General features: G+C 35.7%; 1 protein-coding gene across 4 annotated transcripts in view; it reads right to left on the bottom strand.

Moving 5' to 3' along the window:
- The window catches only part of CNOT6L (CCR4-NOT transcription complex subunit 6 like), a 116951-nt gene that overhangs the window by 46941 nt on the left and 51132 nt on the right, over positions 1–18878 (bottom strand). For all 4 annotated transcript variants that reach the window (XM_030313626.1, XM_030313627.1, XM_030313624.1 and 1 more), the window contains exon 5: positions 66–155. In XM_030313626.1, coding sequence (XP_030169486.1) covers positions 66–155 — 90 coding nt within the window. The remainder of the gene's footprint in view (positions 1–65; positions 156–18878) is intronic.

The raw sequence follows: 18878 nt of genomic DNA, 5'->3' as shown, positions 1-18878 counted from the left end.
AACATGTGACATATAAGCTAGCAGTAATACATGTTGAGTTCACTATTTTGTTCATTAAGACTTACCTGCAAGATTGTCAAGCATGAAGTTCAGTAGCTTTCGGGTTCCATCTGGGTCCTGGTATAAATTGAGAATATCCTGTGATAAAGGATTGCCTAAATCAGAATACAAAAATAAAATCTGTAAGACTTGTAATTGTTAGGACCAGACAAATGTATGCAATAAAACAAAATACTAATTTTCTAAAGTGAATGTTACAGTATTTAATGTTGCATTAATTTTAATTATGTGAATTTAAAGAAATACTTTAAGACAGTCATAAAGAAAAATTTCAGAAAAGTTATTTCTTTCCAGATTTCACTGTTTATACTAGCTACCTACAATTTGTTTGCCAAAACCACCTATATATGTAAACATATATACTAAACTTAGTCAATTCTGAAGTACTATCACAAATCAGCACAATGAATTAACCTTTTTAAGTTCTGTTTATCTTTGAAGACAATATTCTAACTGAAAGACAAATAGTCCTGTATTCATTCGAATGAATGTATTCATTCATTCATTCGAATGAATGAATCAGTCAGTCAAGGTGCATACTAAAATATTTGGGTAGTTTAGTACATATACTCAAAGTACTAGCAAAAAAAATCATGGTCAATGAGTTAGGCAGTAGATTATAGCTAAAAATAAAATTGTTGAACAGAAAAAATACATTCAAAGAAACTACCCAAAATGCATCAATAAGAGAAAGATATAAAATATGAAACAGTAAAAATATGTGAGTTAGAATAAGAAATCTTGGGGTGCGTGGGTATCTCAGTCAGTTGAGTGTCCAACTTGTGATTTCCAGTCAGATCATGATCTCATGGTTTGTGAGATTGAGCCCTTCACCAGGCTGCACACTGACAGCTCAGAGCCTGCTTGGGATTCTCTTCTTTCTCTCTCTCTCTCTGACCTTCTCCCTGGTCATGCTTGCTGCTCTCTCTCAAATTAAGTAAATAAACTTTAAAAAAAATAAAAATAAAAAATCTTAACATATATTAAGTTGGAGCTCTAGAAACAGAGAATAGGCCTTGGGTTTCTAGCTCAACATCTAAAGAAAGAAGCTGGAAGTTGTCACTCTGTCCCCACAGTTAAGATCATAAGGCAAACTGCTGCCCTAAACACAAACAGGCACATACAGAGAATCACAGCCTAGTGGCAGCTAAAGTCCAGATAAAGAAGCCCAGAAATGGAATTAGTAACAGCTGAAACAGGTTAAATCATAATTGACAAATTGTCAGAGGCTTGGAAGACATTAACTAGAGAATTAAAAAGTCAAGAAAGAACACAGTCTTAGGAATATCCAACATTCTCTGAGTTTTACTTCCAGGAGACCGACCAGGTTTTTAATATAAAGACTGGATAAAAATTCCCCTTATGCTTCTGGTAGGAAGATTAATGCTCTCCTTAACAAGTCCTGCATGCAAGGCAAACTATTTTACGAGTATAATCAGGTGAAGTTTTACCATTTAATGTTAGGTAAATACCCAACACTCCAGCCCTCTCTAGCCTAATTTGGGGTGGAGAGAGCAGGAAGGAGATCTAATTCAGGCCCATTTTTAATGGGACTGAGACCTAATCATAAAACTATAGGACTCTTCCTCCCCTTCCACATCATGCAATCACATCAGTATTGTTTCTGTATAATAACAGATGATTATGGTAAACAGAACTAGAAGCTCGGAGTCCTTTGGGAAAACCCAAAGGCAACAGGAGATAAAAACAAGAAAACTGGAAAAAAAATTTAGATTCTGACATACGACAGCCAACAGGAAACAAGTCCTGTTGGAAAGACAGTTTAAAGAGAAGTGAGAAGACACATTACTTAAATAGAAAAAGGCTGCAAACTTTCACAAGATAATTTTTAAAGAATGAATAAACTGACAGAAGAAGCACAACGTACAGAAAGAAGTACATGAAAGGATTTCATTTTACATTGTACGGCAAACTTGTGAAGGACAACTGTAAATAGAAAGCTTTAAAACCCTTTGGGGAAAATAACCAGCTACTTAAAAACAAAACAAAACAAACACGGTAATGGTAATAAAATTCATTAGCAAGAATGGAAGCTGGAATAGAGTGGAATAGTATCTCCCAAGACTGCAAAATGGTATTTAAGACTTCAGCAATCCTCCACTAGTTATCAACAGAAAAAGTAAACAGAAAGTCAGTAGAGATGGAAATGAGAAAAACCTGTCAACCGATATGACGATATTTATATAATACTATACTCATACAGAGGAAAATACATGATCTTTTCAAGTGTACACAAACATTTACCAAGACACCATTTTCTGGGCTAGAAAACAAACTGTGACATGTTTAAAAGAAGTAAAACCAAAGCATACTGACCATAATAAAACTAGAAATCAACAACAGAGAACTAAAAAAACTCCAGGTATTTTGAAATTAGACATCACACACACACACACACACACACACACACACACACACACACACACACACACACAAAATGGGGCACCTGGGTGGCTCAGTTGGTTAAGCCAATTTCAGCTCAGGTCATGATCTCATGATTTGTGAGTTCAAGTCCCTCAATGGCTTTGTGTGGACAGCTCAGAGCCTGGAGCCTACTTCGGATTCTGAATCTCCCTCTCTCTGCCCTCCCCTGCTCACTCTCGTTCTCTCTCTCTCTCTCAAAAATAAACATTAAAAGAATTAAAAAAAAAAAGAAATTAAACATTATACACTTCTAAGTAATCTATGGGTCAAAGAGAAAGTCACAAGGAAATTTAACTGAACTAAAATGAAAATACATCATCAAAATTTGTATGATGTACCTAAGTTAGTGTCTAGAGGGAAATTTATAGGATTAAGCTTTATTTTAGAAAATAAGATCTAAAAGCAATGACTTAACTTCCAAATTAAGAATCTAAAAAATGAGCAAACGAATGCCAAAGAAAACAGAAAGAAGGAACAACAAAGAGGAGACATCAATAAAATTTATAACAGAAAAACAAGAGACTACTACCAAATCCAAAGCATGATAGTTTGAAAAAGAGGCAAAAAATTTTTGATAAACCTACATTTGATCAGAAGAAAAAAAAAAAGACACAACTCACCAATATCAAGAATTAAAGATTAGGAAACAGCCCTCTTTAATGCCTTGAGGCATTAGGAGGATAAGGAATATTAAGAAAACTTTAGGTCCTTAGGTTCAACAACTTAGAAAAAAAAAATGACAAATTCCTTGAAAGACAGAAAATACCACCCCTCACTGAAAACAGAAATGGATAGAAAATGAAGCCAAAAATGGCAGACTAAGAACTTCCAAAAATTTGCCCCTTCATAAGAACAAAAGGGCAGAACAGCAGTGAAGACAGTAATTTTGGGGGTTTAGATAACTTCTGGTCCCTCACTGCCAGGGCAGCTTGGCAACCACTGAAGCAACCAAAATTGAGCTCCAGCCTTTCAAAGCCTCATTTAAATGACTAGTCATTTATCTCTGACTTCTTTGGTAGTGGTTCCTTGACTCTTGCCAAGTGCTAAAAGCCTTCAACCTGAATGAAGGGTAGTGGAGAGTGTTAAGGCATGTTTGAGGAAACTATTACTGGTAAATGCTTACTTATGCTAACTTATGGCTGCCTGAGGTCATAGAAACAGGTAAGGCAAACAACAGACTAACCTAAATGCTTAAGAAAAGCTTGGGATAAGAGCTCAATAAGGGTTCTGAAAGGCTCTGATAGGGGCACCTGGGTGGCTCAATCTGTCAAGCTTCCAACTTCGGCTCAGGTCATGTCTCACAGTTCGTATATTCAAGCCCCACATCAGACTCTGTGCTGACAGCTCAGAGCCTGGAGCCTGTTTCGGATTCTGTGTCTCCCTCTCTCTCTCTCTCTGCCCCTTCCCGGCTCACACTCTGTCTCTTGCTCAAAAATAAACAAACATTAAAAATAAAAAAAAAAGAGTTTGAAAAGCTCTGACATATTCCAGGTACTCTAGGAGACCATAATTGTGGGGGGTTCTGCATATGCTTATGAGAGACCAAAAAATAGTGTACTTTCACCTTTTCCTGATCTTGAGGCTGTGCACAAGTAAGAAGTAAAGGCTAAGGCAGAGTGGTATACTTCTTGGCTGATTATTGAAAGCATTTCCCAAAACACACAAAGAGCCACATGGCCAAGACTGGAAGATTCACTGGTTCCAGGAACTTTAAAAGATCTATGCCTAAGCATTAACTGAACACTAAACTGAAGAGAGATTTCAATATAATTACATGATAGAAAAAAATATGAAATTTACAGAATTAGTTCTGAAAGTCACTAAAGGAACAAACAACAAATAACCCTGGGAATAGGAGGTATCATAATTTCAGAGTTGCTACATTATTTAAAATGTCCCAGTTCTTAATGCAATTACAAAGGATGCAAAGAAACAAGAGTATGTCTTATAACGGGGGGTGGAAACAATGAATAGAAACTGTCTCTGAGGATAATAAAAACTGTACCTGAGGACTATACTACAAGTCTTTCAAAACCTATTTTAATATGTTCAAAGAGCTAAAGAAAACCATATCTAAAGAAAGTATGACAATGATGTCTCAACAAAGAATATCAAAAAAGAAATCAAAATCACAAAAAGTAACCAAATAGAAAACAAAAACATCAACAAGATATATGCACCTGTATGTTCACTGTAGCATTATTTATAATAGCTGAGATATGGAAACAAACTATCCATCTACAAATAAAAAAAATTGGTATGCGTAGGCAATGAAATATTATTTACCCATTAAAAATGAAAGTTTCCCATTTAAGACAACATGGAAGGATCTAGAGAGCATTATGCTAAGTGAAGTAAGTCAGACAAAAATAAAAATACCATAGGATTTAACTTATATGTGGAATCTGAAAAAAAATGAAGAACACACAAACAAAAACAGACCTTTATATACAAAGAACTGCTGGTTTCCAGAGGGGAGCTGGGTGAGTGGGAGGAAACATCAATGAAGGAGATTCAGAGGTTACACCTCTCGTTATAAAACAAGGAGATCACAGAGATGAAAAGTACACTATAGGGAATGTAGTCAATAACACTGCAATAACCTTGTATGGTGACAGAGAGTCACATTTACTGTGGTGAGTATCATGTAATGTGCACAATTGTCAAATCCCCAAGCTGTACACCTGAAACTAATATAACATTGTATGTCAAGTATACTTGGATAATAAAACTTAAAGAAAAAACAGAAACACACAGATATCAGAAAGAAACTATTGGTTACCAGAGGTGGGAGGGATTAAGGGCAGGCAGAATAGATGAAGGGGATTAAAAGGAGCAAATTTCCAGTTACAAAATAAGTCATGGGAATGTAATGTACATCATAGAGAATACAGCCAATAATATAATACCTTGTATGGCAATCAATGGTAATGACTTATCATGGGGATCATTTCATAATGTATAAAGATTTCAGATCACTATGATGTATACCTGAAACTAACAGTATTACTGTATGTCAATTATACCTCAAAAAAATAAGTAGCTCTTCTAAAACTAGGTAAATAAACACAAATTTTAAAAAGCAATAATTTCTATTATTTTTCAGCAAAGTGCAGGAACAGGAAGGAAATAGGACAGGTTTCACGTTTGTTATATCAGCTTTGGGACTGACTTTCCTAAAATTTAGGCCAAAACAAAGTTCACATCTCTTCTGACAATAAATGTGGATACTCATGTAAGATCATTCAGTTGACATACAACATTTGGTGTTACCAAGATAGCCACTTAAAGAACCACAATGCATTAAGAAAATCTTTCAGGAAAAACAAAACAAAAAAACCACTTCTGACAGCATAAGAACAATTGAGGAATTTTCAGGGATAGTCACCTCCAGCTGAGAAAAGAGTAAGCACAGGGAAACAGAATCAGGAAGATAAAAAGAATGAAGCAACCTCATCTCTTCTCTTGGTTACTGCTACATTTTCCTATAAGCACTGTATACCCTGATAATACAGACTGTTATTCTTCTGAAGATGGGCAGATCTCAGTGATTCAAACTAGTAAAATCATTAAGAATCACATTAAGCAAACACCTGGATAAAAGCCAAACTCAGAGAAATAGCAAGTATACTGGCGGATTCCAGTGGCTAGGGGGGAGGGAAGCAGGGGAGATAATGGTCAAAGGTTACAAAGGTCCAGTTAGGAGATTAACAAGTTTTGGGAGCCTAATATACAGCATGGTGACTATAGTTAATTACACTGTAGTATATACTTGCTAAGAGAGTTAAACTTAAAAAGTTCTCAACACAAAAAATACATGGTAATTATGTGATGAGATGGAGGTGTTAGCTACAAGTATGCTGATAATCATTTTGCAATATATAAGTGTATCAACACACTGTATACCTTAAACTTACACTGTTATATCTCAATTACATCTCAATAAATCCAGAAAAAATAAAAACATTAAAAAAATCAAAATATTAAAAAAGAAACCAAACAGAAATTATTAAGTTGAAAAGTACAATGAAAATAATTACTAGAAGGACTCAAGAGTAGTAGTGGATAGGCAGAAGAAAGGACCTGTGAACTTAAAGACAGGCCAGCTAAGGTTATAACAGTCTGGGAGAAATGGGGCGGGGGGGGGGGGGGTAGGGAGAAAGGAAAAATAAATGAACAGAGATTAAAGATATACCAGCATACAAGAAGTATACCAACATTATGTAGGATGGGAAACCCAGAAGAGGAAGCGAGCAAAGAACAAAAAAATTTGAAAAAATAATCAGGAGCATCCCAAATTTGATGAAAAGTATTAATATACACATCTAATAAACTTAACAAACTCTAGGTAGAATAAAGTGAAAGAGATCCACACTTAAATTATAATAAAACTACAGAAAATCAAAAACAGAATCTTAACAGGAAAATAGCAACACATCATGTACAGACAATCAATAATATTAACACTATTTTCTCATCAGAAACTGTGGAGGTCAAAAGGCAGAAGAATGACATATTCAAAGTGATGAAAGAAAAAAAATGTCAACTAAGAACTTTATATCTAGCAAAAATATCTTTCTTAGATAAGGGAGAAATTAAGACATTGCCAGATAAATCAAAACTGAATGAGTTTGTGGCTAGATCAGTCCTATAGAAAATACTAAAGGGATTTCTTTAGGCTGAAATGAAACTTGAATTCATATGATTAAATAAAGAATGCCAATAAAGATAATTACATAAGTATAAATGAAGATAGCATAAATACAATTAGTGTTTTTAATCTACCTAAGAGACAACTGCATACAGCAATAATAATAAATCTATGTTGATGGGCATATAATATGTAAAGATAATATTTATGACAATAATAGAATAAATGAGAAGAAAATGGAGCTATAGGTGCAAAGTTTTTTATATTATTGAAATTAAGTTGCTATTAATCCAAATTAGACTACTATAACTAAGATTTTTATTGTAATCCCTAAGGTAAATCCAACAATATATTAAAAAGAATACATAAAGACCAAGTGGCTTTTTTTTCAAGTGGTTTTTAAAATGGGAATAGAGGTTGGCTCAACATCTGAAAATCATTAGTATAATTCAACACATAAACAAATTAAAGAAAAATTATATGATCATCTCAAAAGTTGTACACAAAGTATTTGACCATATTCAACTTCCATCAATGATAAAAACTTTCAAGCAAAAGCAAAATAGAAGGAAATTTATATAACCTGAAAAAGCACCTATGCACCTGTAAACTTTTTACTGATATAATTAATGGTGACAGACTGAGTGCTTTTCCCTAAAATTGAGAACAAGGCAAGGATGTGCACTATCATCACATGTATTTATACTGTCCTAGCCAATACAAGGCAACAAATTAAAAGACTTTGTATGGGAAAGAAAGAAATGAAACAGTGTCTATTTACAGAATTTTGTAGATGTTTACAAATGTTGCAAGAGACAGGGCAACATATTTAAAAATCAGTTGCATTTTAATTCTACAATATCAATGAGTAACTGGAAATTTAGAAAGCAGTATCATTTACAACAGCACCAAAAATATCAAATAAGTACAAATATAGCAAAGTGTTTGTAAGATATTCATGCTGAAAACTATAACATTAAAGAAATAGAGTAAAGAAGACCTACATAAACGCAAGAGATACACTGTATTCACAGATTGGAAAACATAATCTCAAGATTAAGATACTGAATCTCCTCAAACTGATCTACATGTTCATCACAATCCCCAAAAAGATGTCAGCAGGATATTTTGCAAAAATAAGCTGATTCTATAATTTATGTAGAAATGTATAGCATCTAGAAGTATAAAAGCAAACGTGAAAAATAATCACAAAGTTGGAGAGTGGCCCTATAAAGAAACAGAAAACACAAACCACAGATTAGGAGAAAATATTTGCAAAACACTTATTTTAAAAAAGGATCTGAATCCAGAATATATAATAAACTCTTAAATATCAGTAATTAGAAAAAAGCAACTCAATAATAAAACTAAGCAAACAATGTTAATAGACACTTGAATCAAGATATATAAACACATGAAAAGACACATTGTATCATTATTAAAGAAATAAATGAAATATCCCTGCATTCTATTAAAATGGCAAAAATTAAGAGATTGATAATACCAAGTGCTGACAATGATGCACAGCAACTAAAATTCTCCCCTACTTTTGGTGAGGAAGCAAAATGATACAGCTGCTTACAGAAAACCGTTTTTTTTTTTTTTTATGAAGTTTAACATACATCTACCATACAACCTGGCAATCCCACCCCAAGTATTTACCCAAGAAAAATAAAAACTTGTTTCACACAAAAATTTGTCTTTAAATGTTTACACAGGGCTTTTATTTCTCATCACCCCTAACTGGAAACCCAAAAGTCCTTCAATTTGTGAATAAAAATCTGTTGTACATCCACACAATGGAATACTACTCAGCAACAGAAATGAATTACTGTTATAGACAACAACATGGATGAATCTCTAATGCATTATGCTAAAGGAAAGAATCCAGACTCAAAAGGCTACACAGTGTGTGTTTCCATATAGTATAGAAAGTAGATGAGAGTAGGTGTTGACTTCAGCAACACAAATGAAGCGAGGGGTGACAGAACACTTCCATTTCTCAATTGTGGTGAGGGTTATGAAACTATAAACAAACAACATCCACCAAAACATTACCAAAGGGGTGAATTTCACTACTATAAATTGTAACTTAGGGGCGCCTGGGTGGCGCAGTCGGTTAAGCGTCCGACTTCAGCCAGGTCACGATCTCGTGGTCCGTGAGTTCGAGCCCCGCGTCAGGCTCTGGGCTGATGGCTCAGAGCCTGGAGCCTGTTTCCGATTCTGTGTCTCCCTTTCTCTCAGCCCCTCCCCCGTTCATGTTCTGTCTCTCTCTGTCCCAAAAATAAATAAACGTTGAAAAAAAAAATTGTAACTTAGTAAAAAAGTTGCTAAAAATTTAATTTTTTCAAAAATATACTTAAGGAATAATTTCAAGAGTAATCGCTACATCTAAAAATAGAACATACTAACTCCAAAGCAATAAAAGTATATAGACAAAAGGAAAAAAATATTTCTAGAAAGGCAAAAGGGGGGGTGATATCAAAAGGTAGAATAGTATAACACAAAAATATTCATAATTACAATACAGGTGAGGCAACATCTGAACCCACATTAAAAACAACATAAAGCCAGAATGTATTAACAACAAAGTTCAGCTATATACTATTTGCAAGAGATACACCTAAGCATAAGTACACAGAAAGGTTAAAAGTAAACAGATGAAAAAAGATATATTAGACAAACATTAACCAAAAGAAAACTTGCCCAGCTGTAATATTAGACAAAAAAAGACTAAGATGAAAATATTAACAAAGGAGGAAGAGGCTCACTACCTAATATCAGGTTCTGTTCACCAAAAGGTATAGTAGTATACAGTATACATAATAAAATAATCTCAAAAGCTATAAAGCAAAAGCTGGGTGAACTAATGGGGGAATGAACAAATCCACAATTTTAGTGGAAATTTTAGCATTAAGTACCTTAATTACTAAAAGAGTAAATAGCCAAAAATTTGTAAAGACAAAAAATCTGAGCAATAAATTTGATCTAGTGGACAAAATATATATTATGACCACTTTCATACAAATAAATTTGAAAAATTAAAAAGCAAACAAATTCCAATACTACACATATGGTCCAACAAAACTGACTCATTAACAATTAGAAATCCTCAATGATCCTTCTAACTACAAATATATTGGGGTGGTAATTAAATATGTTTCATAAAGAAACACCTAGCAGTGACAGCTTTATACAATTATTCTCTATAGAATAATTTATAGAATTATCTCAAGGAACATGTTAGTTGAATCTTATACAAACTTTTCAAAGAGGACAGAGGAAGAATCTTATTCAGGTCTATTTTGCTCATGAGCATATATTTAAAATTCCTAACAGAAATTTTTTGGAGAGAGGCAGTCCACCAGGGACCCTGTACTTCCCTCTTCATTCTTGGTGAGTATGACAGATGCTGAGGCCTATCAGTCTGATACTGAGCAGTTTCTATAGCTAGCTATACTGGAAACTAGATAGGTTAAGGCAACCATAGTAATATTTCCATGTAACTCTTTGCCCTTTGGGGAATCAGGACTAGCTCTTTGCTGCTTGCTACAGTATTTGCTTCTTCCTTCCAAAGTGCTGGAGTGATAGACTTGAACTACGCAGGTGCAATGCAAACTCACTGTGTACACAGCACGTGGCTGGTTGGGCCCATCTTACTGTTTGAAGTCATAATGTTCTTTGTCTCTGACCCAGGAGTCCCACTGTCTTCTGCCACTATCCATGAAACAATAATTGGCTAACTTATCAGCTTATAAGAGTAAAAATCTCCAAGCTTTCACAGTCCTTGACATATATTATCAAAATAAATCCAGCATATGAAAGCACCAGGGTGGATTTATCACAGTAAGACAAGGGTAGTTAAATTGGAAATGATGGGGGCACCTGGCTGGCTCAGTCAGAAAAGCATGTGACTCTTGATCACACCGTAGTAAGTTTGAGCCCAAAAGAGGGTGTAGAGATTACATAACAAAACATTTAAAAGGAATAAAAAGTAAAAACTGTACAGATATAATTTATTAACTCAACCTATGAAATGAGAAAAATAATCATTTCATAATCGATGAAAAAAATATTTAATAAAATTCAGCACTTGCATAAATAGAAACAGAAGAAAGCTTCAGAGCACCTGGTTGGTTCAGTCAGTTTAGTGTCTGATTTTGGCTCAGGTCATGATCTCACAAGTTGTAGGTTCAAGACCCACTTCGAGCTCTGTGCTGACAGCTCAGAGCCTGGAGCCTGCTTCAGATTCTGTGTCTCCCTCTCTCTCTCTCTGCCCCTCCCCAGCTTGTCTCTCTCCCTCTCAAAAATGAATAATAAACCTTTTTGTTAAAAAAAGGAAAACCTGGGGCGCCTGGGTGGCTCAGCTGGTTAAGCGTCCGACTTTAGCTCAGGTTGTGATCTCACGATCTGTGATTTTGAGCCCCGCGTTGGGCTCTGTGCTGACAGCTTGGAGCCTGGAGCCTGCTTTGCATTCTGTGTCTCCCTCTCTCTGCCCCTCGCTCACACTCATGCTGTCTTCTCTGTCTCTCAATAATAAATAGAAGTTAAAAAAAAAAATTTTTTTTTAAAAAGGAAAACTTCTAAAAAAAAAACTAAAAACTAAAAATTATAAAGCAAATATCATTATTAATGGAAAAATATTAGAAGCATTTATTTTAAAATTTGGAATAGAAACATACCCACCCAGTATTAACACTTCTACTCAACATTATAGTAAAATACCCAGAAATAAGCACATAAGATTTTGAAACAAAACCACCATCAGCACATTAAAAGATTACCTGCATACAAAACCCAAAGGAATCTGCAGGCAAATTTTAAGAAGGATGAGAATTAGGCAAAAACTTTACTATAAATCAGTTTTTGTTACTTGTATTTCTATACAAGTATTTCTTGTACTTGTATTTCTATACAAAAGATGTGCAGAAAATTATAAAATTTTATTTGAAGACATTAACTAAGATCTAAATAAATGGACAAGATGCCAAAATTCATAGATAGGAAGACTCAATACATTAAGATGTCAATTCTTACAGAAATCAAGAAACTGATCCCATTTACAACTGCACCAAGAACAATAAAATACCTAGGAATAAACCTAACCAAAGCTTTAAAAGACCTGTATGCTGAAAACCTTAGAAAACTTACGAAGGAAATTGAAGAAGACACAAAGAAATGGAAAAACATTTCATGCTCATGGATTGGAAGAATAAATATTGTCAAAATGTCAATACTAACCAAAGCAATCTACACATTCAATGCAATCCCAATCAAAATTGCACCGGCAGGGGTGCCTGGGTGGCTCAGTCGGTTAAGTGTCCGACTTCGGCTCAGGTCATGATCTCGCCGGTTCGTGGGTTCAAGCCCCACGTTAGGCTCTGCGCTGACAGCTCAGAGCCTGGACTCTGCTTTGGATTCTGTGTCTCCCTCTCGCTCCGCTCCTCCCCTACTCATGCTCTGTGTCTCTCTCTCTCAAAAATAAATAAACATTAAAATTAAAAAACTGCACCAGCATTCTTCTCAAAGCTAGAACAAACAATCCTAAAACGTGTATGGAACCACAAAAGACCCCGAATAGCCAAAGTAATACTGAAGAAGAAAACCAATGCAGGAGGCATCACAATCCCAGACTTTAGCCTCTACTACAAAGCTGTAATCATCAAGACAGTGTGGTACTGGCACAAAAACAGACACATAGACCAATGGAATAGAATAGAGAATCCAGAATTGGACCCACAAATGCATGGCCAACTAATCTTTGACAAAGCAGGAAAGAGTAAACAACGGAAAAGAGACAGTCTCTTAAGCAAATTAGTGCTGGGAGAAATGGATAGCAACATGCAGAAGAATGAAACTGGACTGCTTTCTTACACTGTACTCAAAATGGATGAAAAACCTGAATGTGAGACAGGAAACCATCAAAACCCTAGAGGAGAAAGCAGGCAACAACCTCTTTGACCTCAACCACAGCAATTTCTTACTTAACACATCTCCAAAGGCAAGGAAATTAAAAGCAAAAATGAACTACTGGGACCTCATCAAGATAAAAAGCTTCTGCACTGCAAAGGAAACAATCAACAAAACTAAAAGGCAATGTACAGAATGGGAAAAGATACTTGCAAAGGACATATCAGATAAAGGGCTGGTATCCAAAATCTATAAAGAACTCACCAAACTCCACACCCGAAAAATAAATAAATCCAGTGAAAAATGGGCAGAAGACATGAATAGACACTTTTCCAAAGAAGATATCCAGATGGCCAACAGACACATAAAAAGATGCTCAATGTCACTCATCATCAGGGAAATATAAATCAAAGCCACACTGAGATACCACCTCACAGTGGTCAGAGCGGCTAAAATGAACAACTCAGGAAACTATAGATGCTGGCAATGATGTGGAGAAATGGGAAACCCTCTTGCACTGTTGGTGGGAATGCAAACTGGTACAGCTGCTCTGGAAAACAGTATGGAGGATTCTCAAAAAATTAAAAATAGAACTACCTTATGATCCAGCAATAGCACTACTAGGAATTTATCCAAGGGATATAAGAGTGCTGATTAATAGGGGGACATGTATCCCAATGTTTATAGCAGCACTTTCAACAACAGCCAAATTATGGAAAAAGAGCTTAAATGTCCAACTGATGAATGGATAAAGAAGATGTGCTTTATATACATACGATGGAATACTACTTGGCAATGAGAAAGAATGAAATCCTGCCATTTGCAGCAACGTGGATGGGACTAGAGGATATTAATCTAAGTGAAATCAGTCAGAGAAAGATATAAGTTTTCACTCATATGTGGATCTTGAGAAACTTAAAAAAAAGACCATAGGGGAAGGACAGGGGAAAAAAATAGTTACAAACAAAGAGGGAGAGAGACAAACCATAAGAGACTCTTAAAAATGCAGAGCACAAACTGAGGGTTGATGGGGGGTGGGGGAGAGGGGAAAGTGGGTGATGGGCATTGAGGAAGGGCACTTGTTGGGATGAGCACTGGGTATTATTGTATGGAAGCCATTTGACAATAAATTATATTTTAAAATATAATGATAAAAAATAATTATAATAAAAACAAAGTCAATTCTTCCTGAATTGACCTACACATTCAATGCAGCCCCAAAGTTCTAACAACATTGTTGGTGAACTATAACAAATTATTTCTTATGTATGAGGGATTGAAGACAGCCAGACTACCACCACACTGTGAAAGGAAAACATAAGGGAATTCCCAAACCATATATAAAGTCTTAATATAAAGCCATAAAAATGATTATGACAATGTAGTAATTAGTGCAAGGTTAGACAAACTGACTTCTGGATATACAAAATGGAGATCCAAAAACAGACCCTACCATAGCTGATAGGTGACTTTCTTGATGATCAGTGAGAAAAGGGAAAACTATTCACTAAATGACAGTGAGATGGTTGGTTATATACATAGAACAAAAACAGGATTACATCAGTCTCTAAATGAGACCCCCTCATACTACATTAAAACATCAGTTCCGGGACGCCTGGGTGGCTCAGTCGCTAAAGCATCCGACTTCAACTCAGGTCATGATCTGGCGGTTTGTGAGTTCGAACCCCACATGGACTCTCTGCTGACAGTTCAGAGCCTGGAGCCTGCTTCGGATTCTGTCTCCTTCTGTCTCTGCTCCTCCCCTGCTCGGGCTCTCTCTCTCAAAAATAAATAAACATTAAAAAAAAAAATCAGTTCCAAAATGGTATTAGAAGTACTGGACAGGTACATGCAAAAGAATAAAACTGGTCCACTTTCTCACACCACACACAAAAATAAACTCAAAATGGTTTAATAACCTCAATGTAAGACCAGAAGCCACAGCATGCCTAAAGGAAAACAAAGGCAGTCAAGTCCTGGGCACTGGTTTTAATATCTTTCTGAATCTCTCTCCTCAGGCAACGTAAACAAAAGCAAAATTAAGTAACTGGACTATATCAAACTAAAAAGCTTTTGCACAGTGAAGGAAACCATCAATGAAACAAAAAAGCAATCTAATGAATGGGAGAAGATGTGTAAATGCTGTATCTATGAAGGCTTCATATCCAAAGTATACAAAGTACTCTGCAAGTCACACCCCCCCCAAAAAAAAAAACTGATTAAAAATGGGCAGGGGACGTGAAAAGACATTTTCCCAAAGACATACAGAAGGCCAACAGACACATGAAAAGATGCTCAACATCAATAGTCATCAAAGAAATGCATATCAAAACCACAATGAGCTATCACATCACACCAGTCAGCATGGCTGGTATCTAAAGACAAGAAATAACCAGTTTTGGCAAGGATGTGGAGAAAAGAGAACCCTTTAACACTGTTGGTGGGAATGTAAATTAGTGCATCCACTATGGAACACAGTACAGAGCAATCCCTATCAAAATAACACCAACATTCTACATAGAGCTAGAACAAACAATCCTAAAGTTTGTATGGAACCAGAAAAGACCCTGAATAGCCAAAGCAATCCTAAAAAAGAAAACCGAAGCTGGAGGTATCACAATTCCAGACTACAAGCTATATTATTACAAAGCTGTAATCGTTGAGACAGTATGGTACAGGCACAAAAACAGATATATAGGTCAATGGAACAGAATAGAGAACAAAGAAATACACCCACAAATGTATGTCCAACTAATCTTTAACAAAGCAGGAAAGAATATTCAATGGAAAAAAGACCATCTCTTCAGCAAATGGTGCTGGGAAAATGGGACAGCAACAAGCAGAAGACATGTATGGACTACTTTCTTACACCATACACAAAATAAATTCAAAATAGATAAGACTTAAATGAAACACAGAAAGTCATCAAAACCGTAGAGAAGACAGGCAACAACCTCTTTGACCTTGGCCACAGCAACTTCTTGACATGTCTCTGGAGGCAAGGGAAACAAAAGCAAAAATGAACTATTGGGACCTCATCAAGATGATTAAAAAAAAAAAAAAAAAGCTTCTGCACAGCAAAGGAAACCATCAGCAAAACTAAAAGGCAACCAACCGAATGAAAGAAGATTATTTGCAAATCACGTATCGGATAAAGGGTTAGTATCCAAAATCTATAAAGAACATAAACTCAACACCCAAGAAACAAATAATCCAGTGAAGAAATGGACAAAAGACATAGACACATTTCCAAAGAAGATATCCAGACGGCTAAGACACACATGAAAAGGTGCTCAACATCACTCATCATCAGGGAAATAATCAAAACCAAAATGAGATACTGCTTCACACCTGTCATAATGGCTAAAATGAACAATTCAGGCAGCAACAGATGTTGGTGAGGATGCAGAAAAAGAGGAAAGCTTTTGCACTGCTGGTGGGAATGCAAACTGGTGCCGCTACTCTGGGAAACAATATAGAGGTTCCTCAAAAAATTAAAAATAGAACTATCCTACACCCAGCAATTGCATGACTAGGTACTTATCCAAAGATACAAGAGTGCTGATTTGGAGGGGCAAATGCACCCCAATGTTTATAGCAGAACTATCAATAATAGCCAAATTATGGAAAGAGCCCAAATGTCTATCGACTAATGAATGGATAAAGATGTATGGTGTGGTGTGGTGTGTGTGTATACACACACTGGAATATTACTTGGCAATGAAAAAGAATGAAATGTTGCCATTTACAACAACATGGATGGAACTACAGTGTATTACGCTAAGTGAAGTAAGTTAGAGAAAAACAAATATGTGATTTCACTCATGTGGAATTTAAGACACAAAATAGATGAACATAAGGGAAGGGAAGCAAAAAATAATATAAAAACAGAGAGGGAAACAAACCCTCTAAAATACAGAGAACAACCTGAGGGTTACTGATGGGGTGTTGGGTGGACGAATGGACAAGGGGCATTAGGGAGGACATGCTGCGATGAGCACTGGGTGTTATATGTAAGTAATGAATCACTAAATTCTATTCCTGAAATCATTATTACATATATGTTAACTAACTTGGATTTAAATTTTTAAAAATTTTAAACAGGAAAATAGTACAGAGGTTCCTCAAAAAGTTACATAGAAATCTAGTACAATCCAATAATTCCATCTCTACACATTTACCAGAAAATGAAAACACTAATTCAAAAAGATATACACACCCCTATGTTTACTGCAACATTATTTAAAATAGCCAAGATATGGAAGCAACCCAAATATCCATCCATAAATGAATGGATAAAGAAGACGGGGTGTGTGTGTGTGTGTGTGTGTGTGTGTGTGTGTGTATAACAGAATATTACTAAACCATTAAAAATAAGAGATCTTGCCATTTGTGACGTGACAGGCATAGAAAGTATTATCCTAGGTAAGTTAGAAATACAAATACCACATGATTTCACTTACATAGAGAAAAAAGAAAACAAATGAATAAACAAAAAGCAGAATCAGACCTATAAATACAGAGACCAAAGTGATGGCTGCCAGATAACTGCCAATGGACAAAATGAGTGAAGAGGAAAGGCTCCTAGTCATAGAACGGGTAAGTCAGGAGAATGAAAAGTTCATCACAGGGAACATAGTCAATGGTACTGTAATAGTGTTACATGGTAACAGATGCTAGCTACACTGAGGTGAGCACAACTTAATATATAGAGTTGAATTAATATGTTGTACACCTTAAACTAATGCAACGTTGTTTGTCTACTAAAAAAAATCAACTGACCTTAAAGATATGTGCAACCCTATGTTTACTGCAGCATTACTTACAACAGCCAAGATCTGGAAATAACCTCTGTTGAGAACTGACAGGTAAATGGATAAAGAAGATGTGGCATATACATATAGAAACAGTATTCAGCCATAAAAAAAGAATGAAATCTTGCCATTTGTGAAAACATGGATGGGCCTAGAGGGTATTACCCTAAGTGAAATAAATGCTCCATTCCACTCCCTTCCCTTTTCTGGAAACACAGTGCCATTTTATGAGTACTAAAACAGATTAGGAAATTTCAAGTCTTACCTTCCTAAGAATGTAAAGCTACCATTCATTAGGGACATTTTATTCCTGTTTCTAAACCAATCCTGTTTCTACCATCTCAAACTTTGGAAAGATAGCAGAAATGGCTCTGGGTTTCTTTTCTTTTTTTATTCTCAAGTTAGTTAACATACAATGTAGTCTTGACTTCAGGAGTAGGATTTAGTGATTCATCACTTACATATAACACTCAGTGCTCATCCGGACAAGTCCCCTCCTTAATGCTCATCACCTGTTTACCCCACCCCCATCAACCCTCACTTGGTTCTCTGCATTTAATTTTTTTTTTTTTTTTATGTTTCTTTACTTTTGAGAGAGACAGAGTGCGAGTGGAGGAGAGGCAGACAGAGAAAGAGACACAGAATCTGAAGCAGGTTCCAGGCCCTGAGCTGTCAGCACAGAGCTGGACATGGGGCTCGAACACACAAACCAGGAGATCATGACCTGAGCCGAAATCAGATGCTCAACAGACTGAGTCACCCAGGTGCCCTTGTTCTCTGCATTTAAGAGCCTCTTATGGTTTGCCTCTCTCTGTTTTTATCTTATTTTTCCTTCTCTTCCCCTATGATCATCTGTTAAGTTTGTCAAATCCCAGATATGAGTGAAATCAAGTGGTATCTGTCTTTCTTTGACTGATTATTTCTATTTTCCTTAGCATAATAAACGTCCTTGGCTTTTCTGTATTGGATCACCTGAAGAGAAAGTAGTACTCTACCAG

The sequence above is a fragment of the Lynx canadensis genome, chromosome B1 (genome assembly GCF_007474595.2).
Source record: "Lynx canadensis isolate LIC74 chromosome B1, mLynCan4.pri.v2, whole genome shotgun sequence".
NCBI classification, from domain to species: Eukaryota; Metazoa; Chordata; class Mammalia; order Carnivora; family Felidae; genus Lynx; species Lynx canadensis.
The sequence above is the reverse complement of the archived record's forward strand: the minus strand, read 5'-3'. Positions and strand labels throughout refer to the sequence as shown.